This window comes from Pleuronectes platessa, chromosome 11 (assembly GCF_947347685.1).
Source record: "Pleuronectes platessa chromosome 11, fPlePla1.1, whole genome shotgun sequence".
Classification (NCBI taxonomy): Eukaryota; Metazoa; Chordata; class Actinopteri; order Pleuronectiformes; family Pleuronectidae; genus Pleuronectes; species Pleuronectes platessa.
In genome coordinates, this window is record NC_070636.1 from 10,785,907 (window position 1) to 10,812,752 (window position 26,846).

At 42.0% G+C, this 26,846-nt stretch overlaps 3 protein-coding genes across 7 annotated transcripts; 2 read left to right on the plus strand and 1 right to left on the minus strand.

Annotated features, from left to right (window-relative positions):
* Positions 1-15: 15 nt before the first annotated feature.
* Positions 16-1,778, plus strand: znf593 (zinc finger protein 593). The gene is made up of 4 exons (XM_053434241.1): positions 16-112; positions 413-627; positions 1,132-1,194; positions 1,334-1,778. Exons 2-4 carry the CDS (start codon positions 428-430, stop codon positions 1,488-1,490), a joined length of 420 nt encoding a protein of 139 aa, XP_053290216.1. The 5' UTR covers positions 16-112; positions 413-427; the 3' UTR covers positions 1,491-1,778.
* Positions 1,779-3,105: 1,327 nt separating this feature from the next.
* On the plus strand, positions 3,106-11,149 carry selenon (selenoprotein N). The gene is made up of 12 exons (XM_053434240.1): positions 3,106-3,536; positions 5,219-5,336; positions 5,452-5,582; positions 6,279-6,491; positions 6,575-6,699; positions 6,904-7,041; positions 7,113-7,194; positions 7,473-7,661; positions 7,755-7,860; positions 8,417-8,529; positions 8,633-8,734; positions 9,126-11,149. The coding sequence occupies exons 1-12, from the start codon at positions 3,348-3,350 to the stop codon at positions 9,291-9,293; spliced, it is 1,674 nt and encodes a 557-aa protein (XP_053290215.1). The 5' UTR covers positions 3,106-3,347; the 3' UTR covers positions 9,294-11,149.
* si:ch211-15d5.11 (oxidation resistance protein 1) lies at positions 10,884-25,231 on the minus strand. Of its 5 annotated transcripts, none has more exons than XM_053434236.1 (16): positions 25,105-25,231; positions 23,768-23,998; positions 21,999-22,195; positions 21,687-21,766; positions 19,436-19,546; positions 18,813-18,980; positions 16,579-16,710; positions 16,316-16,500; positions 15,660-15,994; positions 15,410-15,569; positions 14,225-14,420; positions 13,926-14,042; positions 13,418-13,570; positions 13,182-13,277; positions 12,961-13,034; positions 10,884-12,136 (listed from the first exon to the last, which is right to left on the minus strand). In XM_053434236.1, exons 2-16 carry the CDS (start codon positions 23,866-23,868, stop codon positions 12,001-12,003), a joined length of 2,241 nt encoding a protein of 746 aa, XP_053290211.1. In that variant the 5' UTR covers positions 23,869-23,998; positions 25,105-25,231; the 3' UTR covers positions 10,884-12,000. The 5 variants fall into 5 exon arrangements, with proteins under 5 accessions (XP_053290211.1, XP_053290210.1, XP_053290214.1 ...); XM_053434235.1 differs by having other exon boundaries at positions 18,813-18,983; XM_053434239.1 differs by lacking the exons at positions 21,687-21,766; positions 21,999-22,195; positions 23,768-23,998; positions 25,105-25,231 and adding an exon at positions 21,536-21,565 and having other exon boundaries at positions 18,813-18,983.
* Between the last annotated feature and the right edge of the window lie 1,615 nt (positions 25,232-26,846).

Below are 26,846 nucleotides of genomic sequence, written 5' to 3' on the forward strand. Positions count from 1 at the left end.
GTCTCTCTTTGTAAACACTGGTATTTAGCACCCTCTACAGGTGAGCATGTGTATCTAACCCTCTGAACGACCCGGAAGTACATCCATCTCTCTTCGGCCACGCGTGTGTAAGGTAAAAACATCTCTGGACCTGCGAAGGTTGTTTAGAGAGAAATCTGCTGTTTCACCGACTTGTCTTCAGCTGAAGAATGTCGCTCGATACCAGTTTGCTCATATATTAAAATCTGAGCTGGTGATAAAGAGACTAAATGTCCAGATTAGTTTAAACTCCGAGCTAACATCGTGATCACTTGACTTGATGTTACTCGGGAGACAACCACAGATTTTATCCTAATTTAAGGCCAGACGTTTGTTATAATTCCTAAAGAATCAGTAAAGCATAACTAACATGTATTTGTGGTGATCTGTGCAGCCGGAAGGATCCAAAATGGGCAAGTCCTGCTCGTATGGAAGCCACAAGAGCGACAAGAAGAAGCACATCGCAAAGACGTGGAAGACGAAGCGCAAGACCAAAGACCTGGACCAGATCCACTCGGACATGAAGCCGGAGACCGCAGCGCAGTTACTGAAGCAGGAGGTGGACTTCGATGTGACCGGGTGTGCACAGCACTACTGTCTGCACTGCGCGTGAGTTCAGGCCCTGTTTACACACACAGCTGAGGCATCAGCCGTGTGACAGCAGCAAAGTGCAGAGAAAAACTGAGAAGCATCAGTATAAAGTATTAAACAACTTTATCACAGACCGCATGGAAAGTTTTAAGAAGATGGAATATAGGGAATATTCTTTTTGTTTTCTTTCTGAAAAAACAAAACAATGACTCAATTCTGTTTAAACAACTGATTATCAGTGAACTTTCATTTACTAACATATTATGGTTTCCTACTTTGTAAATTTTACAGATTTAACTACATAAATCACTTAAAAAGATGCATTTCTGTGCATCAGAAAAGATCTAAATTACATTTAATAACCTTTAAAACTATTTAGGACCAGTGGACTGCCAGTGGACTACTCAATGAGTTGTTTCAGCTCTTCTGTCAACACTGGGGTTAAACTGTGTATTCATGATGCTCAGTCCCACTCTGTCTCGAAACACTGTTTATCACTGTTGCACTTTCTATGTCTTGCAGGAGATATTTTGTGGATATGAGATCCTTGAAAGAGCACTTCAGAACTAAACTGCACAAAAAAAGGTAAGACACCAGTGTCTCTTATGTGCATGCTATTTAAACTCATTCGCCACGCCACTTCTTGTTTTAATTGGGTTATGTCTTACATCATACAGGACAATAATGGTTAAGTTACAGTTTCTCCTCTTGTTTCTCCGTCCAGATTGAAGAAGCTCAGAGACGAGCCCTACACCCAGGCTGAGGCGGACAGAGCGGCAGGTATGGGGTCCTATATCCCTCATAAAAAAGTGGAAGTGAAGACACAGCCTGTGGAGGAGGACATGGACGAAGAACCGCCCACGTTAAACCCAGTTACTTAGAACCGCCCACGTTAAACCCATGGATTGATCAGAAGCATTGACAGAAGGAGTGATGCTCCTGTTTGTTCCTGCTGTCACAAATCCCAGATGCATTGTGAAATGCTTTTTGTCTGTGACGACTCATACTTGTTTAACAGCCAGCTATGATACAACTGGCTGTTTAATGTCTGCGTATCACCAGAATCAGGAAGGCCCCACCCGTCTCTGGGTGCTTTGATGCAACATGCGCCCATGTAAATACAGACTGTGCCTAACTGTGGGAAATGATAATAAACTATACAACAGAGAGCATTCAGTCAGATTTCATTTATAGAGTACAGCACAATGGAGTTAGAGAAATTATTCTTACCCTGACCTACATACAGACATGAACATTTTCCATCACACAAAATAATGTTATTTATTTTGCTTGTTTATTTTTGTGAAACATTTAACAATACTCTGTTTGTTTGTAAGCAAGTACATGCAACATTACTTTTATTTACTGATTACCATGAAACTTGGTGGAAGAATCTATTACATTTTTATGCAGATTTGATCCAAGATTTAACATCTTAATAAAAAACTAAAAGAAAGAATATTGTGTAGGAAATGATGGCAACTCATGTCCTACGTTCTATTGAAACCCGTGAGGCATCAGACAGATTTTGTTAAATTTAAAGGGAGAAACTATATTTAAGCAAGAGTGAGATCAATAGATTATTATGATTTCACCTTGCTCTTGTTTTATACTTCTAATTAGTTATTGGGCAGAAAACCCCCCAAAATGTCTTAGAAGGATATGAGGCACGTGTTGGAAATATTTTCAACATGTGGTTTCAATGGATGACTTTGAAAACTTTTCATGGACCCCCATTTGTAAACCACTTTAGTTGATTGCGTTGTATGTCTACGTCTCACTGTTGGTGAAATCCATTTTGCTAAGTTAGACATTGATGATTTACAGATATTTTCTACTTTGAATCCTCATGGTGATCTATATGGACGTATACGTACAACTATGTTGTTGTGGTTTTAACATTGTGGACATGTTCAAATCCAAGGGAGCAGTCCAGCAGAAACTGTCTTCACTTCCTCTGGTAGGAGCACGAAGTAACGTACACTACAGACCCTCTGGCAGGGAAACGTGTAATTGAGGCATGTTTGCAGACATTCCTGTGACGAACGATGAGACCCTGCCCCTTTAAATGCGACCACTTCTGCCATAACGACACAATGTCAACCTAAGACATCCGGCCACCCGTTTCAAAATAAACCCCAAGACGAAAGATGTGCACTAGTGTGTACACAGGGAAAACCAAAGAGGAAGCAGCTTTACATGTATTTTTATCCGTAAAGATAAAAAATAATGATGATTCAATCACTGTTAGCTCGTGGATTCAATCTGGAAGAGATTTGTTAGCATTCTGCACAGGAAATGGAAACGTGTAAGATGAAAATAACATTTTAGATGCAAAAAAACGGTTCATAAAATATACATTTTATTAAACTTCCTGTAAGGATTTATTTGGGACAGCTGTTTCACGTCCTGAATCGTATAAATACGGAGTGGTTTTATTTTGATCTAGCTAAAGGCTGACATCCGGTTTTCACCCGTCTATCACACGCTAACCTGACGCATTACGTCCACATCCATATGGCTGTGGTTGGATGTGGGAAACAAGACATCTGCTGAGACTGTAACGCCCGGAAAAGGACGCGCTGTCGCCGGCCACAGGACCCAAGAGCTGTCGCTAGATTGCCACACACTTTTTTTAAAAGGAGAAAGTTTTATATCGAGGCATTACCGTCGCTTTACAGCCTGACGGCCATGCCCTCCTCCTCCTCCTCCAAATAGCCTCCGTGCGGGATCGAAGGATGGCGGCGGACGTGGATAACAGAGCCCCCGAGGATGAGGGAGGAAGTCCGCCGCAGAACAGGCGCCAGAGTGCGGGCTCGGGATCTTGGGTGCACCGGGCGATGTGGACGCTGCTGGTGCTCGGTGCCGTTCCTCTGCTCGCGTTGGGAATCAAGTGGCATCAGGACGCTCAGCTCGTCAAACGTCATGTGAGACATCATCTGAAACACTCTCGTCTCATAACATCTGGGGGTTCATGTTTTAACCTTGTAAACACTACAAAGACAGAAATTAGCATGTATAAAGACACATTCAGTCAGAACATATCTGCCAATCTACTGTAAGATACGTGCCAAAGAACTATCAATTATAGGGTTTTGAGAATATGACCATAATTATATTGAGATAAAAAAAAAAACATATTGGTCGATACCCATAATTATCGTGATAAACGTCACATTTGTGTGTATTTATTTTAAGTTTTGACCCTGAGTGAAAGTTGTAAAACATTTGACCAATCTGAGGAAGATCAATCACATGTTATGCCTTAATTATTGATATATGTATATCAAATCTTCGTTAGGGTTAGGGTGTGGCTATTGATGATCTATTGTGATAATTATTCGCATGTCCAAGTCAATCCCTCCTTGTTTTACTATAAAGTTTGCATTAGCCTTAATGTATCATTTAGTCGTTATATTTCACTTAAGCTTCATACAAATGATTTGCCAGACACCAGACACCTTAAAACGGCCCATGTGCAGACTTTCCACCTCATGGTGTTTTATTAGTGGGCTCTGGCTCTGTGTCCCAGCTGTTAAAACCCTGTAAACCCACGCTTGTTTGCCTACAGAGGGTCTCCAAATTGTTCCTTCCTCCCTCTCTCTCCCTCCATTGTGCATACGCCTGTAGGCACGCATCTATCCGTCAGAGAGAGTGTGGTCTGTCTCTAAAACACACGCCAGGAATCTGTGGCCTCTGGGCTGATCTCTAGCCAGACTGAACTGCTGAGGCCGGACGGACGGACGCTCAGACTAAACACTACAAGTCCTGCAATATGCCCAAAGTAGATAATCCCACCTGGACTTAAAAGTAGCGCAAACATCTACAGCGGGGTGTCTCACACATCTCCTGTTCTGTACTGTATGTTGGTGGTTTTAGAGAGGATTGCTAGAAGCAGTTGCTCAAACAAAAACACAGTGTAGCATTTACCTTCTCATCATCAACAGCACTATTACATTGACTCTGAATATAACACCTTTGAATATAAGAGGAATCAGCTCTTCTGCAAAAAGGACTAAAGTATCGAAACACCTCCATAAATTCCGACATCTGTCTATTTTAGGAAACCTGTCTCACGGAGGGCGGTGTCTCTGAAACTCTGCAGGGCCAGATGGATTGGCCAGACCTTCCACTCAACTTATAGCTCAAAAAGATTTAGTGTTTCCATTCTGATTAGCAAAAACTCAATATTCTCATAAATCAGGGGCGGATGCAGAGGCGGAGCAAACTGAAATCTGACTGGCCCCGGAAGTGCTCCTGTCCTGTCAGTAGGTTTTTTAAAATTATACGGGGAATTGTGCATGGACGTTTTAAAATATAATAGCTCCCCCTGTGTTAACCCCTTCCTGGCCCCCATTTTAGAAAAATTCCAAAACCGCGGTCATAAATCAACTAATTAATCCAGATGGATGTTTCATTATCATCATCATGAAAATACAGCATAACTAAGTCAGTATCTATGGCTCCCCCTTCGTTCAATTAGCCAACTTTTCTGACTCTCTTGTTATACAATGACTCGCTGGCCTAATTTCGGTGCTGCATTGAAAATCTCTGAAGCGTGTGCAACGACAATAAGTGTCTGTCCAATGCTTTTGTGTCTCTCTGACAGGAGGAGAGTGTTCGAGTTCTCGGTGCCGAGGGGCTCTTTCTCTTTGCCTCCCTGGACACCGACCACGACCTCTATCTCAGCCCGGAGGAGTTTAAACCAATTGTTGAGAAACTCACAGGTACATCATATTATCGTTTCTCCCCGTCTTTCTTCTCCTAGCTCACTAACAAAATCTCAGTATCCCTTGTCATGTACTCTTTATCTCCTCATTTACTCCTACTGCTCCCTCACAGGGATCTCAGCCCCTGTGGATTTTGAGGAGGAAGTGATCCATGATCCCAGCGGGGAGACTTTGACGTTGGAGGCCAAAATGCAGCCACTGCTGCTCGACTCTATGACGAAAAGCAAGGATGGTTTTCTTGGGGTGAGATTAGACCAAGTTCTCCAGGCTTTTTTCACACATGAAGGAGCTTTATTGTTTTTCTTCCTTTCTACTACTTTACAGGCTCTATATAAAACTGCTTTGATGAAAGTCACGGATTAGCCCCAAAAATATAAGCACAGAAGAAGCTGCACCGAAGGTTTAAATACAGAAACATGTTCACAGTGATTTCTGAGCACTTGCTCGAACGCCAGTAAAGAGGCACTGCTCCAAGATAGTTAATAAATATTCCAGGAAACTTCCATTTTTAAATTAAGCTCCCTGTGAACACAGTTCACAACAAATTGCAAGCAACCACGAATTGAATAAATAATGATATAGCAGTGATTTGAAATTCATTAATCTTTGACTGAATAAATTCACATTTCTTGAAATTCTGTACAAAGGTTCACTTGGACTCAAAGATAAACGGATTAGAATTTGGTGGACAAAGGTCATTCTGACCGCAGAAAACCCCCCTTTTCCTTGTGAACCCTTTATCTTAGGAATACCTTGAGACAGTCCTTCCAAATCTGGCACAAATGTTCACTTAGACTCACTGATTAACTGAAAACATGTATGCAGCCTGAAACTGCACCGGTGGATGGAGGCATACAATCTAGTTTTATATCTAAAGACATTACCAATGGGGAATGAATTCAATTTAATTGCCAGGTTTTCTGCCAACGTCTCTTTCAGGTTTCTCACAGCTCTCTGAGTGGGCTGCGCTCTTGGAAAAGCCCAGCAGTGCCTTCTTCTTCATACTCCGCCAGCCAGTTCAGGGTCTTCCTGCCCCCAAAGAACAAGGCTGAAGTGGGAGACACGTGGTGGGTGATGCCCAGTGAGCTCAACATCTTTACTGGATACCTGCCCAACAATCGCTACCACCCTCCCACACCAAAAGGGAAAGAGGTATCCCAATAAACACTCTTATCTAGTAATGATTAGGTCGTAACCTGTGTTGTATATTGACAGCTGCTCTTCTCCCGCCGCAGGTTCTCATCCACTCCCTGCTGAGTATGTTCCACCCTCGACCCTTCATCAAATCACGTTTCGCTCCTCAGGGCGCAGTCGCCTGCATCCGTGCCAGCAACGACTATTACTATGACATTGTAATCAGGTGAGGAACGACTCCAGTGGTGCTTTTTTACTTGATTAAATTACTCTACACATTAGTACTGACTTATGTACAGAAAATCAAAGACTTGTAGATTAATGTCTTGCAGGAAGCCGTGGTTGTTCTTTAAAATCAGCATTCAGAGACTGAGCCTCTTGGGAACTGAGGATATGAGAATCTTCAACAGAGACTTGTTTTCTTCTGCAGGATTCATGCAGAGTTCCAGCTCAACGATGTTCCTGACTTTCCCTTCTGGTTCACTCCCGGCCAGTTCACTGGTAACATCGTCCTCTCTAAAGACGCATCTCATGTCCGACACTTCCACCTCTACGTCCCTAACGACAGGTAAGACCTTTGGACTCAGTAAGCTTGTAAGCTCCTGTAGAGCCTGTGTGACGTGTCCTGTTTTGTCTCAGGTCTCTGAATGTGGACATGGAGTGGCTGTACGGGGCCAGCGAGAGCAGCAACATGGAGGTGGACATTGGCTACCTCCCGCAGGTACAGCTGCAGTAATGCACTTAGGACACTATTACATTATTTAGATGATATAATTCACCTTGTACTATGCAGCCACATGATGGAGTGCCCTTGGCAGTAGTGTAGTGCAGGGTTTACACAGGTACCCACTTCTTTTTCAATCAGCATTGCATATACTCACTTCTAAATCGCCTGTTGTGAGCATCATTCATTAATGTTCTGCAAGCCAATTCTTTTCTAGGACAGCAAAACCATCCCCCCTCTTACTCAATGAATAAAATTGTGTGATGTGTTTACAGTTAGAGCTGCAGTCCACGGGCCCCTCCACTCCCTCCATCATCATTGACGAGGAGGGCAACGTCATAGACAGTCGGGACGGCAGCTCCGAACCCATCCAGTTTGTCTTCGAAGACATCCACTGGACCTCAGAGATCAGTCAGCAAGAAGCCACTCGGCGTCTGGAGGTCACCCTCTACCCCTTCAAGAGGGTAAATGTCCACATCACACGTTTCCTCTCTTTGTTTGGCATGAAGTGTGTGTGTAGCACTCACTCGGTTGTCTCTCATTATTCTCGTTTCCAGGTGTCCTACCTGCCTTTTTCCGAGGCCTTCGAGCGAGCCCAAGCAGAGAGGAAGCTGGTGCATTCCATTCTGCTTTGGGGAGCTTTAGACGACCAGTCCTGCTGAGGTCAGATCCTTCACAAGCGGTTCATTTCACAGGACTGTACACTGTTACCGACATCTAAGAGGAGTACGATTTGAGATACAAGATTATAAATGGAAGAAAACAGGCAATAAAAAGCAGAAGATAAAAGCAGATTAATCAAAAGGATGCCGCCAAATTTCAGTTTCTCATGCAGAGTGTTGCACAGTCTGGAAGCCTGATAGAGTTACTTTAGTATATAGTCATTAAAAGTATCAGCAAACAACAACTTAATTTGTGAAATATTGTGTCAACAACAAGTTGAATTCATAAGCAATAAAACACTCTTATGCATTCAGCTGTTTATCTTTTTTATCCCAATTTGGTGTTGTATGTTATGTGAGCAAATATCGCTGCATAGCTCACATTACTGAGCTGCTTCATGGTTCTTCTTCTATTCTGCATTTCAACAAAAGTCACATAGTTCCATTTTGAAAGCAAAGCCAATAAGTCATTGAAATAAAGCATTTTTGATTGAACATTTCTGTGTATTTTATGTCTTTGTTTAACATCTCTCTCTTCTCCTCTCCTTTGTATGTAGGTTCGGGGCGAACTCTCCGGGAGACAGTCCTGGAAAGTTCGCCCATCATGGCCCTGCTCAACCAGAGCTTCATCAGCAGCTGGTCTCTGGTCAAAGAGCTGGAGGGCCTGCAGGTGAGCAAGAGAACGACACCCTGACAAGTGACTTGCTTTCATTCAGTGCAGCTGTTTCATGCTGCTACTGTTGCTGCAGTGACGTTTCCTCTTTTCTCATCAGGCTGATGAGCAGAACTCTGTTCTGAGTGAAAAGGCTCGATTACATCTGGAGAAGTACAACTTCCCTGTGGAGATGATGGTGGCATTGCCCAATGGAACCATTGTAAGTGTTTCCCTTAATATAAAGAAATATAAATATTAAATGTTGGGTTTGTAGTATTAGTAGTAACACAACACTCAAGTTATAAATTGGTGCAGGAACAGATGACTTTGTCTCTAACAAAAACTAATTTAAAGAGAGAAAATCTGATCCTGTTAATACATGTGCTGTTTCAGAATTAAATAACACCCATAGTTTAAAAACAATTCAATGCTTTTAAAAATCCAAACATTAAATGCATCACAAGCTTAAAATCTCCTACTAACTTTGGCTTACACTCACTGTAACTGTGGCCGTTTCTATTTATTTATTTGTTCATAATAATAAGCCAAACAACTATTGTTGTGAAATAAGTCTCATGAAAGCTTTTACCATGTCCGGTGTCTGGTTTTAGGTCCACCACATCAACGCCAACTTCTTCCTGGACCAGACGGCCATGAAGCCAGAGGAGGAAGGAGCAACATTCAGCTTCTCCGCAGGGTTCGAGGACCCGTCCACATCCACTTATATCAGCTTCCTGAAAGAGGGGCTGGAGAAAGCCAAGGAGTACCTGGCACAGTAGTGTGTGTGGTAGAGGCTGAGGGTTAAGAAAACCCCTCCAACAGTCTTGTAGAGAAGCCGTCTCATCAGTGTTGGCAGCTGAGAAACGTTTTTGCCTACAATCCTGTTTGTCACCAATTATTTGAATGTCTCTCCTGGTTAAAAAATGGTTTTATATTCAGTATTTATATTGTGAGAAAAAGTACATATACAGTTACTGTCAATGTAATACATTTTAATGAAAGATAAAGGCCTTGCACTGAGCAGTAACAACCAAACACATTTAGATCTGCTCTCTCTGCTGATGAATGTGGATATAAAAGGCAGGCGGAGGCCTGCCAAGTCATTCTTCAGTGCAAGTGCTTATGTCATCTCAAAGACAAATCAGAAGTGCATCAACATATTTTTTGATCATCCTTCTTTTATATCCCGGTGCTGCATGTGCAATATTTAACGACTGAATGAGTTTTTCCTGCTGCTGATTCTACCCAGAGACGGTGCCGGTGCCGCCTCCAGCTGTGTCTCAGCAGTTTGTGAAGACTTTGCCTGAAAGCTCTCTTGGGGCCGGGTGACGCCTGATGTTGTTGCTGAGGCTGCTGGAAGGAAACAACCGTCGCTGTCTTAGGGGATAAACACAGCTGGAAAAATTTAACAGGGTAGCGCCACATGATTTACTGATGAGTTTACTTGTTTATCTTTGAGTTTTAAACCAAATGTTGAGATATTTTGCAGGTTTTGTGTTCAGAGGAAGATGTAACCACACCAAAGAACTTTTTTTCAATCATGTACAGTAGCTGGCTCGCAGCTTGGGCATTTGCCCACTTCATATTTATGTAGCTCAGTGGAACCAAATGGTCATTTCTTTTGCAGAATTGTTTGAACCCTTAACTGAAAGCCACATGGTGCTGTATTCTCTTTGACACTACAGTCAAACTACTACATTTGCTTGTGTCTTCTGCTAAACAAAGACAAAATACATGATAATTTAAGGGGAAACAAGACTTATTGCCCGTGGTTTATTTAATCTACCAATTAGTGAATTTCAAATTCAAATTTCAAATATTTTTTTCCCGACTCATGAGGTCACTGTGACCTTTGACATCTGAAATCGGATCTGTTAATCTTTAAGTCCAAGTGAAAACTGGACTTTGAAATAATTCCCTAAAGGCAAATACCGTTATCAAGTGGCCAAAAATGTTTTGTGATGCTACGGTGACCTCTAACCTCTGACCATTCAAATCTAATCAGTGAGTCTAAGTAAACATTTGTGCCAAATTTGAAAGGATTCTTTTCGAGGGATTATTAAGATAAAACATTCACAAGCCAAAACAAGTGTATTGTGAGGTCACCTTTGACATTGGACTATCAAAATGTAATCAGGTCATCTGTGAGCCCAAGTGAATGTTTGTGCCAAATCATAAAGTATTGCCTTGAGATGTCCCTGATATATCACGTGTATCTTGAGGTCACTGTCACCAAATTCTCATCAGTTCATCCTTGAGCCCAAGTGAAAGTTCTTGAGATATCATGTTCACGAGAATCAGACGGATGCACGGACAACCTGGAAACACAGCTGTTGCCACTACAGAAGCATAAAAAACAAGTCAACATGGACACAAAATTAGCTGTTTATCACAGGATGTCTAATTTCACCTCCTCAATTTCGGTTACAAGTGTGAAACAGGAGAATTTAATGATTTAAAAAACTCATCGGATTACTACCAGTGGATTTTGATAATGAGAATAACATTGTAACAGTACAACACAGACATACAAGGTCCTGTCAGCGTGAGATTTCTGACTGTTTGAAACCTGTTATTCTACCAGTGTTATTTTTTGAAGGTGAAATAAAACTTGTAGTTTTTTTTACACATTGAATTGTGTTCTCTCTATCATTGTATACATTGTGCTGATTTTTATTAACTAATCTACAATACTGTACAATCTAAGCAAAGTCGGTTGCGGTACTGAAGTGACAGAAAGAGCTGAATAACAAAACTGCAGTAATCGGCAGTAATAATACACCACAACAGAGTGTGAGTCATCACTTGAAATGAAAGAGTTCCGAATAAACATTGAGGATTACAAGATTGATTGTGAGTGCAGACGTTTTTATAACCAGAACGATTTCCTCAGTTCTTGTGATTATTTCTTTGACGCCTTTGATGAAAACCCGGAAAAATGAACAATGACTGAGAGAATGATCGGACTAAAGTGGCTGTTGAACTGTACACATGCAGTTTAGAAATGTTTAGAAGTGTTTAAGTGGCACAGCTTTAACTAAACTCAGCTGTATGAATGTGGGAACATGCATATGACAGGTGTACCTTCACAATGAGATTATAAAGTTACTGATTCTCGCTAAGAGCAAAGTGCAGTTCCTGACTCCCTCCATTCAAAAATGAGGATTCAAACAATCCAGCTCGACTCACGACTGCAGGACTCCGTTTGGTTTCCGAACCCGAAAGAATGAGTCAGCCATTAAAACTGTCCAGCACGATATCCCACTCAGCCTTGTTCAGATCCACTTCATGAGAATCCACAGCACTCGATCACACCGACACATCCATCAGTCTGTGGTTAGTTTTTTTATGTTGGAAATGGACGTCGGTTTGAAATGAGCGAGCAGCTGCTTGTCTTTAATGCTCGGTGCTAAATGTTGCGTTAATGAAGCCGATCAGCAGCGACGTGGTGAGTCGAGTAGAAATCTTCGCCTTCGCGCTGCTCCCTCAGTTGAACGTCCACACCTCCAGCTCCATGACGCGGAAGTCGTCCGTCTCTGAGAGGCAGCAGTTATTGAAGGTGTAGCAGGGGCTGCTGCGGCCCAGGTACAAGTTCTCATCCACCCACAGACCGAAGTGACCACTGCAGAGGAAACAGAGGAGGTACTGAAGGAAAAAGAGACTTTTCTTTTACAGCTTGGTTGGATTGAATATTGAAATAATGTAAACACTACATCAGGGGCAATGCGACTGGTTTGGCTTAGCAGGCAGTTGACTGGAGACACGAGCTGAGAGGAGCCCCAGTGAATGGCTTATTACGTATATTCTATGGTCAGCTACGTACAGGAGACTGCAACGATGCTATACTCCTCATACCCTCATGTTGCTGCTAAAAGCTTTTTCCTTTCAGAGGTTTGGTTTAAGATTAAAATGTCTAATTTGGGGGTGGGTTGGGTAGATGTCAATGTAAGGCCCCCCAGGACCCTTATCCCTGAGGCCCTCAAAGTCCTCTTGAAACGCTACTGCATAACATACAAATGAAGCTCGGCCTAAGTTCAATCAGGAAGACTATCTATGTTAGTCCAATCAGATTTAGCCATGATCTCAATCAGCCAATCCTGTTGTTGCTGCCAGATTAAAAATGTGTTCCCCTGTCTCTCTCAATGTCAGCTGTGATTTCAGTGATTCGCTGCGGCCCTTCTCCTCCCTAATCATCTTCAGCCTCCATATCCAATGTCCACTCATCTCATTTAGGTCTTCAGTATTCTCTAGATTCCTTCAACCACCACTCCACCACACACCAATCACCCCCTTGCAACCCTGATGATGTCCCGAAGGGTAGAAGCGACAAATGGAATATCATTTGTATGATATTGCTCTCGTCTTGTATTAAATTTTCAATTCACGTCCCTCCTCATTGAAATATAAGCTGATTGCAAATGAGAAAGTAAAGGGAAAAGACCTTACCTGCCTCCACCAATGGCAAAAGAGTCCAGGTCTCCTTTGATGAAGAAAGAGTTTTCTCCCGTCCATCTGAAGCACTGCAGAGACACAGTAACAGGAGGCATCACAAACACTGAAGGTGTGCAAAGTTCAAAACCTGCTGCTCTACATCCTCACCCTTTAGTCATTTACCCGAATTAACCAAACCAAAGAAAAATACTTCAGTGTACACGTGACAGCTTTACCTTGAAGCGAGGGTGCAGCATGAAGAGAAACGTTTCTCCTGTGCCGTAGAACGTCTCGCTGGGCCTCAAAGGATGAGAGAGGAAGGCCCCGAATGTCTGACCAAGAAAAGTAACAAGAGGCGTTATCAAAAATTAAAGGCAGGCTAGGAAACTTTATTTAAGTGCTTTCCAGGGAAGGGAAACACATTTTGTTGCTGTTTCTTTTAGAGATGTGTGGTTTCTTTTTTTCTCTTTACCTCATCAAGTGCGTCCTTGATGACAATAAGCACAGGAGAGTCTGTGCCACTGAGTTTTCTGTAGAGGGACTTGAGGCTGGAGCCGTGACGGGACGTACTGTACTTGAGCTGCCAGGTGTAACTCACTGTCCGGGGGGGAAGCTCCTTACATAACTGCACACATGAAATGTACACAAAAAGTAAAGGAAGGATTGAAAATAAAAAGTAGGGCCACATCCTGACATTCAAATGCTGAATAGATACAGTAGACAGTTCATGTAGAAGTGTGTTTTCATGATCCAGAGATTAATAAAGGTAATTTTGATCCACACAACAATCTGCCACCTCTGGTTCTGGATCAAGTTGTACAAGACGTTAGAGTGTAAACGTTAACAAACTGGAGATTTACTTAGAGCTAAATTAGATTGTACAACTTGTAACTTCGGCCACTAGGAGGATTTTTTCAACCAAATCGATAAAAAGACCTATCTTGATGATGTTGTGAAGCAGCGTGGGAAGTGTTACTCACCTCTCGAACATGTGACTCTTCCAAAATATGGCTGCTCTCCACAATATTACTGAGTCCTTCTGGTTCCCGGTCAATGAGCAGGGTCGGCTTGTCCCCGTTCTCCTCCATCAACACCATCTGAGAAAAAAAAAAACTGATAGTTTAGTTTTTTCTGGAAAATCAAGAATCAAGTAGTTCCGACTAAATTGGCTTTTAGCTTTCACACACAAACATATCTGTTATCCTCCTGAGTTCTCACAAATGCCGAATTAACCCTGGCGAGACCACCCCTCTCGTGAGACCGAAGTGAACCCATTTACCTCCCAGTCGTCCCCCGAGCCGCGGTGTCTCTGGAACACCTCCTCCTCTTCTTCCTCCTCCTCCTCCCCCTTTTCCTCGATTAGTACAAACTCCTCTTCGTCACGGTCCGCTTCCCCCTCCTCCTCAACCCCTTCTCCCTCAAGTACACACAAGTCCGGTCGACAGTGTGTCAGGTAGGCATACAGCTCGTCTGAGCTGCAGGGGGGGGGGGGGGGGGGGGGGGGGGGGGAGAGAGAGAGAATGCAGTCACTCAGAGATGTTGAAATGACAAACACACACCGTCAGTGAGTCAACATGCTGAGAAAGTCTTTTTATTTTGGAAGATTATTGATGAAGTAACTGTAGCTCATAGTTATAGCTGTAAAATAAATGAATAAAGCGAGTTTAGTACAGAATTCTCCTTTGAAATGAGAAAGATAGACTCTGTAATGCTCACAATACATATGTAATGACCTCTCCCAAACCTGTTAAATAGTTACTGTGTGGAGGCCTTTCACTGTGATCATACCTAACTAACTGTTGACCCATTCATTTCCCATAAGCCACCTTTGTTTGTTCACGGTAACGTTAGTGTTTTTATAAAGTTGAGAAGACAATGGATGGAGCGGGTTAATATACAACAGCAGCGACGAGTTCAAGCCTCACAGGTGAACAGAGTAATGAATGGATGTCAGTTTTGAGGTGAGGAAGAAATGCTAAATAAAGATAATGATTAATACATATCAGAGTTACACAAACTACATAAAGTCGTACGATGTCTACGGTGGTTCTGGAAAACTTTGTGTGTTATAGTGTTATATTGGGCTTGAGTTCCACACCCGAGCCCAACGTTTTGAACGATTACAGGCACATGCAGAGTAAAAAAGGAAGTAGATAGTCCAGCCAACATGATCGGACCCGACACAAACCAAAAAACATTTCAAACATTTTGTCTGAACCCGGCCCGATGAGTCCCAACAGGCTCAGGTCAACCCACTGTGACATCACTCTTTGGTTTGGGAAATTGTCGCTTTAAAGCCTAGAAGTGTGGCATTTTTGTTTAATGGGACCAGTAGTAACCTTATTAGGAGAAGCAGGGATTTGAGACTGACTGAAAAATTTCAGGTTCTGTTGTACAGAATGTTTTTTCCCCTATAAAATCTCTGATGATTGGACATCAGATCGACTCTCTGCCATTACTGTACCTTTCTTGTGACAGGGCGAGCCAGGCGTCTCTTCTGGGTAAGGTTTTGGCTGACCCCAGGTGAAGATCTCCCACACCCCGTTTCTTTCCTGCAGACGTGTGAACCCGCAGGCGCACAAACATCAGACTGCCAGCACTACCGGCTGATGGCCTCCGAGGCACTGGAAAAAAACAAAACAAAAACAAAGGTTGACTCATGCTGTCGGGAATTAATAGAAATAACACACAAAGAACATTAATCACGTTCGTACCTGTGTTCTGACTCTTCTCTGTGTCATCAGCCTGCATCAGTTTTGTACTCGCCAACTCTTGACCTCCACCGCAGAAGGAGGTGCCGCTGCTCAGGGCACCCACTCCCAAGCCACCGACTGACGCCTCAGACAGCAGCTCCAACGGGCAGCGCATGTCTCTGCTCTCGGCCTCCTCATCTCCAGAAACCTCTTTGGTCAGGCTCAGAGCCAGACTGGACAAATCTGAAGAGGCGGCGGACACCAGAGCTGGAACCGACTCCCCCTCGTGGTTTGGGTTGCTGCCTGCTCGGCTTTTGGTAGATTTCAATTTCTGGAAAAATGTCTTTCCTTTTCTCCTAAAAAAGAGAAGAATAAGAAACGTGGATATTGACTTGTTATGTGACCTTAGTGCATGTTTCTGTGCTTATAATTTTGTGATGACCATTTTTGATGACCATTTTCCCCACAGAGTGAGACAATTTGGCCCGGTCCTCACGTCTTCAATGGGCTGTTAGAGGGTTAAGACTTTAAGGATTAGGATTAGGATTAGAATTGGGTTTAGGTTAGGGTTAAAGCTAGGCATTTAGTTGGATGGTTATAAGACAATGAGTATCTTCAGTAAGATAGAGGTACAATCGTGTGTGTGTGTTGTTTAAGGGCAGTGGACCATTGCTGACCTCTGCTGGGAGGCGTTGAAGTGAACGTGTGAGATGTCGGAGAAGAAGGAGACGGATGCCAGATTGTCAACCGAACACGACAGGAGGTACTCCTCACAGCCGTGTTCCTTCACCAGAGGGAGAGTCTTACACGGGTCAAAGAAGATCTTATTAGCAGTAACCAGCAGGATCCCAGAAACGACACCCTGACAAAGACAGAAAATGTGTTAGCTGACAGACGTGTACTTCGTTTGTTGTTACGACAAATGTTTTTAACCACTCACCTTGCGATCAGTGATGTAGCGGCAGAAAAGTTTGAGATAGGGCGTGGCCCCCGGTCCCTCCCCCTGACAGCACTCTGGTGGGAGAGCCAATAAGCAGAGCTGGCCATCAGGCAGCGGTACCGCCTCCACATCCTGTCAGTGGCAACGAATAAAAATACATTATAATTAAAATTTGATACAAAACAAAAAGTTAGTCTCATTGATAATCAATTATTAAGCAAAAACACACAGCCAGCCAACAGGGGGCGATCAAGATGATATGGCTGGACATTTTGTAAGCTTTCATGTTGTTTCATTACATGCTGTCTATGTATATAAGAATATTTAATAATATCTTAAATAAATGAATTTGGTCTGCAACAAATTAAAAAATTTTAGGTAATTTTCAGTCTTCAATATAATTGCAAAATTGAATTCAATCTACACAAAACGATCTTATTTTCCCCTCTTGTGTTTTCTTCTTATTCACCCTCTACATCATGACAAAAATAATTGCTGCCTCCACAGAGCACAGAATGATGTGACGAGTGTTGGATTAATGTTTGGGTTACAGTGTCTTGTTTTGATGCATGTTTCCATGGAAACGTTCTGTTCGTATGACCAATTATTAAAATTCCTCGTCCGTTTTTCTTCTCACCACAGCAGAGAGGAATCATGTAACTGGAAAAACCTGCACAGTGATGCTGTGAAGATGAATGACCACTTCTGTGATCTAATCAGTTTAATTACACAGTTAATTTATCATTTATTCTTTAGTGGCGCCTTCTTAATATTGTTTAATTTTCAAAATAGATGTATTAAAAGCTAAGAGAAGCAACGAGTTGTACCTTGATTTTCACTTAACATAAGGAATAATGTGTTTTAACTTAAGCATCCAATTGTTATTCTCATGTCATGTTATGTAACTAAGGTAAATACAGCTGCTAGTATCACTGCCTTACCTAGGTTGCTATCGAGTTGCATTGTTTGGAGAACACTCATTGGTTATAACTTGATCTATTACAGTTAGAGGTCAATATATTATTTAACATTTATCCACAGGAGTGGTCAGTCAGTCAGTCAGTCAGTCAGTCAGTCAGTCAGTCAGACAGACAGTCATCCCAGACATAGGAAATCATGTTTCACAGAAATGCATATTCACAATAAAAAACAACAGCATCACAGCAAGCAGTACACATCCTTGAAAAACAACAAGAGTAAGAACAAGGATATTATCAGGAAACATTTACTGTTAGTAAAGAGCTGGGTTAACAGGGGGATGATGTGGCTGCAGGTACCAGGATTTTGCCGAAGCGTGCCCTGTTTACTGAGCCTGTGCCCTGATGCCTTGATGTTATGTTGAAGTGGTAGGTGAGGGTTGAGGTGGGTAGGTGAGTGCTGTAAATGTTGTTATGGGAGTAATGGCCTTAGAATTGAGCTCAGAGAGACTGAGATCTTTAATTTTGGCAACAGCAGTGTGGATTATATGTGTTGGTTCTGTCTGGTTTGTTTCAGAAACAGGTGGAGTAGTAAAGCAGGAAGTGTTGAACGATCGTTTACATAAGTATTACTACCGAAACCACAGTTTCAAAATATTACATTACAAAGTCCTGTGTGAAAACCCCCCTCAATTCAAAGTGTTCTTGGCAAAATGTAAGACATAAAAGGCAGAAAATGGCCTTAGTGATTGATGTATTAATACACATTTCATCATTTATTTACGGTTAAGCATTTCCCAACCTAAGGTACTTTCATAGAGCCACAACATGAATCGGAGGGGTCGTCGGATAATTAATGGAGCAGAAAACAAGACAAGCTACACAAACAAGCCTTTCTATAATCCTTTTTACTGTGAAATAATGGATTCACTTGACTGGTTTGTATATTTATTCAAATTAAACCGTCTGAGAGGTTTAGTGGAGAACATCAGCAGCAACTCACGCTGTATTGTTTGGTGTTTGTTTTTATTTTCTATTATGTTGGTAACTTGTCTTTTAATCTTTAAAAACAACAAATATTTTATCATAATTTTTATGTTTCAATCTGAAAAGTAACTAGAGCCTACAACTGTCAATTAATGGAGTAAAAGGTACAATCATTCCCAATGAAATGTAATGGAATAGAATTATAAAAATAATGTAAATGGGAAGAGAGTTCAAAATTGTAGATCAATACATTACTTTAGAAAATTAACACATATATGTTCTATAATACTGCAAAAGGAACACTTTATAAACCTAATTTCATCTTCTTACCAGCAGTTTGTCATATTCTGCCTCTGGGGAGGGGGAGAGTGGTGGAGCAGGGAGTGGATCCGTCTCTCCCTGTGGGTTCTCCTTAGGTCCGGAGCCTGAGTCCAGCTCTGGTGTGGACGATCCTCGGTCCGCGGTGGAGTTGGTGTTTCTCCCCTTTGCTGAGAGCAGCTGCTTCAGAATTGAAGCCATGATTAGAATAGCTCTGACATTGAAATAGACACAAGCCGGGGACAGGAGTGACCACTTCCTCTTTCTACAGGCCTGCACCTCCCCTCTCCTCTTTGTTTGTCGTCACATTAGAGCTTTGAATAAGGGCTGTGCGTGAGGGGCTGGAGAGGCTTTTATCCTTTTACCACAACAATATACCAATTCACGACATAAAGATGACAGTGAGTATAGATCATATGTCGCTTATCTATTTTTTAGTTTTGGGGTTATTGTTGTTCTATGAATTTAAGGCGGAGCAAACGATTTCCTGCCTCAAGCTAGTTAAATTGGAGTAGCTCTTGATTTGCATTTCAAATAAAGTAAACAATCACAGGCAAATACACTCACACACACACACACACTTAGCATGTGAGTCATACGTCAGCTGCCATCATGTGCTTACAGTTGACTCGTACCTCTCTGGCTATGTGGGCAGCAGATGCAGAGGATACATTAGAATCTGCAGAGGATGAACCGCTGCTGCTGAACTGAGATGAGATGCTGAAAACTGTGTCACCATGGAGACCCTAAAACACAAATATATAAAAAATTCAAAAAGATCTTTGAACGTAGTTTTTCCGTGAGATGATCAGATTTCAACTTCCAACAAGACCAGAGATGATAATGTTTTACTTCTGTGTGAATCAGGGTTTCTTTTTTTTTATGGCACATGTCACCCAATTAAAACAATAGTCTGAATAAGACACTGCCATGTAAACAGTATTTCCTGATTATCTTAACCTGAATAATCCTCTAATAATACTCTTTCAATCATACTCTGAATAAGAAATTATCACATTCAGACACAAGTAGTATTCTGACCTTATTATTATTATATATGATTATGTAGACGTTTTAATCTCAATATAACCTCCTATTGTGACAAAGGCAGACGGAGCTTTTTTATTAGAGCCCCACACTTTGAAGCTCTCTGCCTGATCTCAGACACAAAACTTCTCTAGCTTATTTTAAGTCTCATCTTAAAACAGTTCTCTTTCTGTAAGTTTTGCAAATGATTGCATTTTTTATTTATCTCTTATGTGATGTGGCTGATCTCCTTTTAGTCAACTGAATTGTTTGGCTTTTAATTTTTGTTTTTATTTCTTCTTGTTAAGCACTTCTTAAAAAAAAGCGATATATAAATAAAGTTTCTTATTAAAATTGGAGCTTGAGCAGTATTTTGTAACATGGACTTAAGACAGTTAACAACAAATCCTCGAGAGGTGACACAGATATTGCATGTCTTGTTCATGGTGACCCCCACTGTCTGTGTGTCAAGTTTAAGTAGATTGACCATAGATAAAAAAAAACATTGTCTTAGTACCGTAAGACCACGAATAGACTCCATTCTCCTTCCACCTTAAATCTAAACACAAACCTCTTGCTTCATCAGGCTGGATCTTCACCAGTGAATACAATATATTATTGTTTGCCAGCATCACCATCGAGCTGAAGATTTGAAATAGCTAAAGTGAAGAGTCTTCTCCGCAACTGTCGTCTGCTGACAGATGGATCCATTGACCTAAATCACATTTCAGGCGCCTGACGGATTGTTTCTGTGTGACCACAGAAACGATTGTGTGCTTTTTGTGTGGGTGTAAGCGTGTGGATGCATCTTTGGATCTCTATGTGTGTTTGTGTGTGTGCAATTGTGTGCATTAACACATAAACTGTTGATCTGGATGAACATCTATCAAAAAAGGTTGATGTGCTGCTAAAAATCCACTTTTAATCTCTATATACGTTTATACCATTACATTTAAGAAACACCTTTCAGCATAACACAATAACATTCAACAGCAGCAACAATATAAAGCACAAACTTTTTGAGCATTGAATTGAAGTTAAACTAAAACTGGTGCATCTAATGAACTGATCACTGATGTAAAAACTGTGAAAAAAATGAATCGAATTGACCTAAAATAATTTAACAAGCACACATCTTATTAAGAAAATATGTGAGAGGTTTGTATAGAGTCTGTGGTTTGGATTAAACAATTCAGTTTACGCCTGAAGTTAATGAAGAATACAATGAATAGGGTACAGCGGTATTCAACAAGATCCAATGTCTGTCTTCAAAATCTGGATGAAGTGTACCCATCTTTTAAAGCCACTTTGAGCCACTCAAAAGAAGCAAATTAAAAAAGAAAGAAGAGTGTAAAAGGAGCATAATAATTAATAAAGACAAATCCAAATAGATCACCTCCTAATTATCACTATTGCACTTTCCAGATCGATGATAATGCAAAACAAAACTACACGTTTTTTTAAATCAACCCATAGTTAACAGCTCGGCAGCAAAATCAAAAACCTGACAAATACCTTTGAGTTAACATCTGAATACAGATCCCTGCAGCTGTACTTGTGGAAGAGGCTCTGAAACAGAATCCGCTTCCTCATGGTTCCGCAGAGACAGCTGTGACGGCTCTGACACGCGGCTCTGAACCTTGGACGCTCTTTATCAAACTCTATCCAGACCATAAACTGTTAAACCAAACCATGATGTTTTGCTATACCTGATCAGCTGTCATATATATAAATATATATATATATATATATGTGTGTGCAGCGATAAAGCTGTTATCTGCGACTTCCCCAATCCTCTCCCTGCAGGTTCCCACAGCTTAAGTAAAATAAAGTCCAACAAACAAAACGCTTGTGACTCACCCTGCTGCTTCCGCTGTCAGCTGACAGTTCGGCCATGTGTTGTTGCTTCACTGCAGGATTGTTTAGATCCCATGAGGTCCCTGTTAATTAAAAAAATAGACCATTTCTGTGTCGTACCTTATGACAAAACATCCACAGCGCATCACACAATGAATAAGCTCTATCATAAGACTGCCAGTCACATGAAAATAACCTGACATTTTACCAGCCTGACATCAGGCTGGTAAAATGTGAATTCAAGATGATGCCACAGCTACTTTCCCTCCAGCCTGCGCCCCGCCTGGAGATGTATATCCAACCATTCAGTGGTACCTTGCAGGTAGTACTGCCGCAGCTTGGGGTTTCTGATGTGGGGGATGTGGTTGAGAGGCCTGCCCCCAATGGGCTGGTGCTGACGCTGGCCTCGGACTATGGCCTCCTGCATCACCCGGGCCTGGGGCTGGGTCTCCCACGGACGCTTAGCGAACTGCGGGGGCTGAGAGACGCCAGGAGGAAGCTTGGAACCCAGCCTGAAAGATGAAGAAGACAAGGCAGATGGTTTTAGCTATATTTAAATAGGTTACTAATCACAGCACACACATAGAGTTGGATTCATAGCATGTGATAAGTACACACTCCTGGTGAGTTTAATGAGCTGTGTTTATACAGTACGTTATACAGTCCGTATCGACCACTTAAAACACATTCACCCATACATTGCTTCTATATGCAGCACTTTTTCTATCACCAACAATTCATACTATTTGGGGTTCAGTATCTTGCCCCACTTTTGAAAGAAAACTACAGATGCCGGGGATCGAACCAACGACATTCTGGTTAGTGGACCACCCTCTCTATCTCCTGACACACAGTCGCCCAACTAGCTGGGAATAGCGGTTTTGAAGATGTTAAAAAGGAAAGTTCGCTTAAGATTCTGAATTACAGCAGTTGTACTTACTCTAGGTTACATTTGTCAAAAAGCGAGTTGTTTACAGATGCTTGATTCTTGTAGAATCAAAGAACATTTGTTTGACTTTGACTTTTCAGCCGTGAATCATAAAATGTCATATTGACACAAATCACTGGATTTATGCTTTTATTCAGTGTCTATAAAGAAACCTGTGACACTCTTTATGAGCTCCACAGTCTCCTCCACTGGAGACTACTACCCATTATCTAAACAACTTATTCTTTGAGGGTCGCGGGGGGAGCTAGAGCCAATCGGACGAGAGGGCACACCCTGGACAGGTCGCCGGCGTATTGCAGCGTGTCTCAACCTATGGTCTCAACACACAGACGCAAACACCATTCACTCTCCAACTCAGACCAATATAGGTACAAAGCAAAATTTACCTAACCCCAATCAGCGTGTCTTTGGACGGAATGCCCAGAGAAAAACTCACATGCACATGCCAACCACATGCTGAACTGGAATTCGAACTTGGAACCTTCTTGCTGTAAGGTGATATTTTGATTATAGATTTTTGTAGATACTTTAATCCTTTCATTTTTGATTGGTCTACAAATGTCAGAAAATATCGAGGAAACTCAACATGGCACTTTCTGTTTGTCACCTCTGTCAAGAAGGTTATGAAACATAAACAGTTGTTGACTGAATGTTTCTGCACGGATATCCCTCCCTCAGCTCAAGATTGAACTTCCATGCTCAGATATGAATTATTTTCCTCTCCATTCAACGATTTACTGTTTTGGGCATTTCGAGTGTGAACTGTACAGAGCATCGTCCGCAATCTGATCAGAGTTATTTATAGAGGAGTGGGAGCTGTTTGTGCGATTGCTGTGGAAGTGTGTTCGTGGCGAGATGCTGCACCTTTCACCCACATGAGGCACTGTGATGGAGCCTGGCGTCATTCAGCGTCGGTGGATGATACCAACTGAAGACAAATGTGTATTTTGTGCAACAAAAAAAAAAAGCCTTCATATTTGTTTTGCACTCATTGCAAAAATTCTTGCCATTCTCTAATGAAAGAATGAATAATGGTGTGCTAAAACCTGAGAAGCCAGACTTGTCACATGGCTGTCTGGAGCTTTCTCTGTTTTCTTTCCAGTAATCCGTGTTTGGTATTTATAGAGGCACTGACCTGCTCTTGACGTTGCCAAAGTAACTGCTCCTGCTCTTGTCCCTCTTGGGCTCGTTGTCGGCGGCTCCTAAAATCTCGGGCCTCCTCACAGACTGAGCCATTTTTCTCTCCGTTCTTTAGTGGGAAGCTGGCAGACTTAGTGGCAGATGCAGAGAGGACGAGGGGGCTCAGCTGGCATCCTTCCTCCTCCTTTTATTCCCCATGCCTGCCTACTGGCCCAGTTTACAGCACCTACACAGAACGGATTTTGACAAACATCAGCTGGGCAGGAGGAGGGAGGAATGGAGGGAAGGATAAGGAAGGGGGGGGGGGGGGGTAAAAGCTCTACTGTACCTGCAGCAACATGACCCCATGAGGAAATGAACACTTAGCAGGATAATGGAGCCGGCTTTCAAAAATTCAATTAAACTGTCAATCAGTGCATATTATTGGTTTTTAAATGTGTTTTGCAATCAATGTATCTGACCTTGTGGGAACCGACCAATATAAGAATATGGCTAGTTTTGTATTTGCAGACCAAGCTACGCATTTTAGTTCATTATTGCAGGCCTCACCACAAATTTGGGTAGATTTATATTTGTAGACTAAACGACAGAATTTAGTAGTTTGGTAATTTTAGACCAAACTACTACTGTGAGTCCTTTATTGTAGACCAAACAACAAATTTGGGTCGTTTTCTGAGGAGTTTCACATTTTGAATTTGAGTAGTTACAAATTTGCTGACCAAACTACAAATTTGAGAATTGTCTTATTAAGAGAAGACGTTACAAATTTGAGTAGTTTCATATTTGCAGACGAAACTAGAAATTTGAGTAGTTTCATATCAGCAGACCAACCTAAATATGTTAAGTTCATTGTAGATCAAACTGCAAATTTGAGTAGTTTCAGTTGTTACATTTCTATAATACAGTTAAATATAATATAATGGATCAGAGGGTTTGAATAAGTTGGAGTAAATGTAATGTGCTCAGCCTTTGCTCATATCATGACACAGGAATGCATCAGCTTCATGGGAGCCTCACTGCTGCACCTTCTCTTTGAATGAACAGCAACAGCCAGACTAGCTTAGCTTTGCCCTGCAGATTGCAAACAGCTCCAAGCATTACTCAGTCACACATGGCGTCATTCGGGTTAAAACGACAACACGTTGCCTCCTGTAAATGCAGCAGGTCCGTGTATCGACGTGACAGAAGTGAGCATTTCAGACGACATAAGGGATTAATAATGGAGATAGCGGCTATGGCAGGAAGAGAGAAAAACACCCATCAGATCCTGAGCCGAGCAGAGATGGAGAAGTTAGAGGAGCAGACTCACGGAGCTGTGCGCTCCTCACTGACCTGAGATGGAGATGGGTGTCGGTCAGATGAGCGTGTCTTCATATTGCAGTGTTATGATATCACTGCAGACACCAGCCCGGAGCCCGAGGGACCTGACGCACCGACTGTCAAGATGCCTCCTGCCCGGGCGGCCGGGGATTGGACGGGAGACGGAAGTAGTTGGGAGGGAACCATCTTGTTCTTTTCGACAGCTATGCAAAGGGCTCGAAGATTCCCTGTTCATGGCTTATAACTAATCAACAATGCACTAGTTACCAAAGATTAATGAATTAATTACAGCCAATTCATCCTTTATAAGTGGTTACTTACAATATAAGAAATAAAGGGTTCAAAGCTGTTCATAATGGTGATTATTTATTCAGCATTCAAATCCCTTTAAAACAATAACAAAGATATAACACAGAAAAACTTCCAAATACACAACAGGTTGATTACAAGGCCAAAAACACTTGATGACGCTGAGGTGCACAACTGAGTTTATGTCCCAGCTAACACATGCTAACATTTACTGGTAGTTGGTAACTTAAATTGTGCAGAAACATTCAAAAGTACAAGGGACATTCACCATCTTGTATTATATATTCTTAAACTATATGCACATGCACAAAAATCACAAATGAGCAGTGTTGTGCAAGTTCACTACTCTCATGAACTAGTTCAAAGTTCAGTTCATACAAGTAAACATGAATAGTTCACGTTCATAGTTCACCATTTAAATTCTGAACTAGTTCATATTTCAGTTAATTTCATAGTTTTAAGGTGGACAGTGAGAATGAAAGACTTAACTTGTTAAAGAAAACCTTATCCATCACTACCCCTTGCCTTTACTGTCGGAATGTTTATCAGACAGTGTGTAAAAATCCCTAATAAGGTGCATTGGATCTCGGATGTAGTTGCTGAGTCTGCGTCTCTGCTTTCTCTTGCCATCTGTATATGAGACCGAGAGCTGTTGTGTTGCAGGTATGGCCTGCCCCTTTAAGGAAAGTTTGTAGTGTGTGACGTAGTGCACCAGGGTATTGTGGGAAAATACGCTAAAAGTGTGTTTATAAGGAGAAGTAACGGAGCACCTAGCGAGTGTTGCTCCTGCTGTATATTCGAGAAATAAAGTGGCCGCATTCCAAGTAAAGAAACATCTCCTCCTCCTTCTTGACGGAGCGGTCCGGACGGCTGGTTACCGGCCAGACAGCGAGCCAAGATATGCAGTGACAGCAGTGACAGGGGCGGCTCCTGGTACAGGCGACATAGGAGACTGATTCATCATGACGTGACACATGCAATGTAAAACAATACATTAACGTCACACCATCATCCTCTAACCCCGGGGAAATGTTTTTTGAGAGAATATTCCAGATTCATTCACTATACGGCTCAACAGAGCATCTCTGATCCATGAAGCTTCCTTCTACCAAGTTGTGTGGTACGGAGCCGAGACACTGGCCAGAGAAGAAAACACTTTGAATACGTTGCTTGTTTGGTCTGCATATATGTGCCATGAGTGATGGGTAACGTAGTGATAAGTCTAGTTAGTTGGTTTCGGTTAGGCTAAATCGCGGACATTTTACGGGCACTGAGCAACGACATGGTGAAAGCATTCGATTTAGACAGCGTCTCTCCTGAGGAGAAAGTATTGAAATGTCCCGAGGGTCAGTGAACAGGTAGGGGTGGGGCACGTGGAAGTTCTAGGCCAATGGCTGTAGGGTTTTGTGGGATGCCAGGCTCTCATTGGCTGATGAGTTGTCGTA

What these genes read in the sequence shown, in the direction of transcription:
- znf593 (XM_053434241.1), top strand. Translation starts at nt 428, where the DNA reads ATGGGCAAGTCCTGCTCGTATGGAAGCCACAAGAGCGACAAGAAGAAG. An exon ending in CACTACTGTCTGCACTGCGC is followed by an intron (nt 628 to 1,131) that starts GTGAGTTCAGGC and finishes TATGTCTTGCAG; the next exon opens with GAGATATTTTGTGGATATGA. An exon ending in ACTAAACTGCACAAAAAAAG is followed by an intron (nt 1,195 to 1,333) that starts GTAAGACACCAG and finishes TTCTCCGTCCAG; the next exon opens with ATTGAAGAAGCTCAGAGACG.
- si:ch211-15d5.11 (XM_053434235.1), bottom strand. Translation starts at nt 23,868, where the DNA reads ATGGCTCAGTCTGTGAGGAGGCCCGAGATTTTAGGAGCCGCCGACAAC. An exon ending in TTCAACGCCTCCCAGCAGAG is followed by an intron (nt 15,995 to 16,315) that starts GTCAGCAATGGT and finishes TCTCTTTTTTAG; the next exon opens with GAGAAAAGGAAAGACATTTT. An exon ending in TTTGCCATTGGTGGAGGCAG is followed by an intron (nt 12,137 to 12,960) that starts GTAAGGTCTTTT and finishes TTTCCTCTGCAG; the next exon opens with TGGTCACTTCGGTCTGTGGG.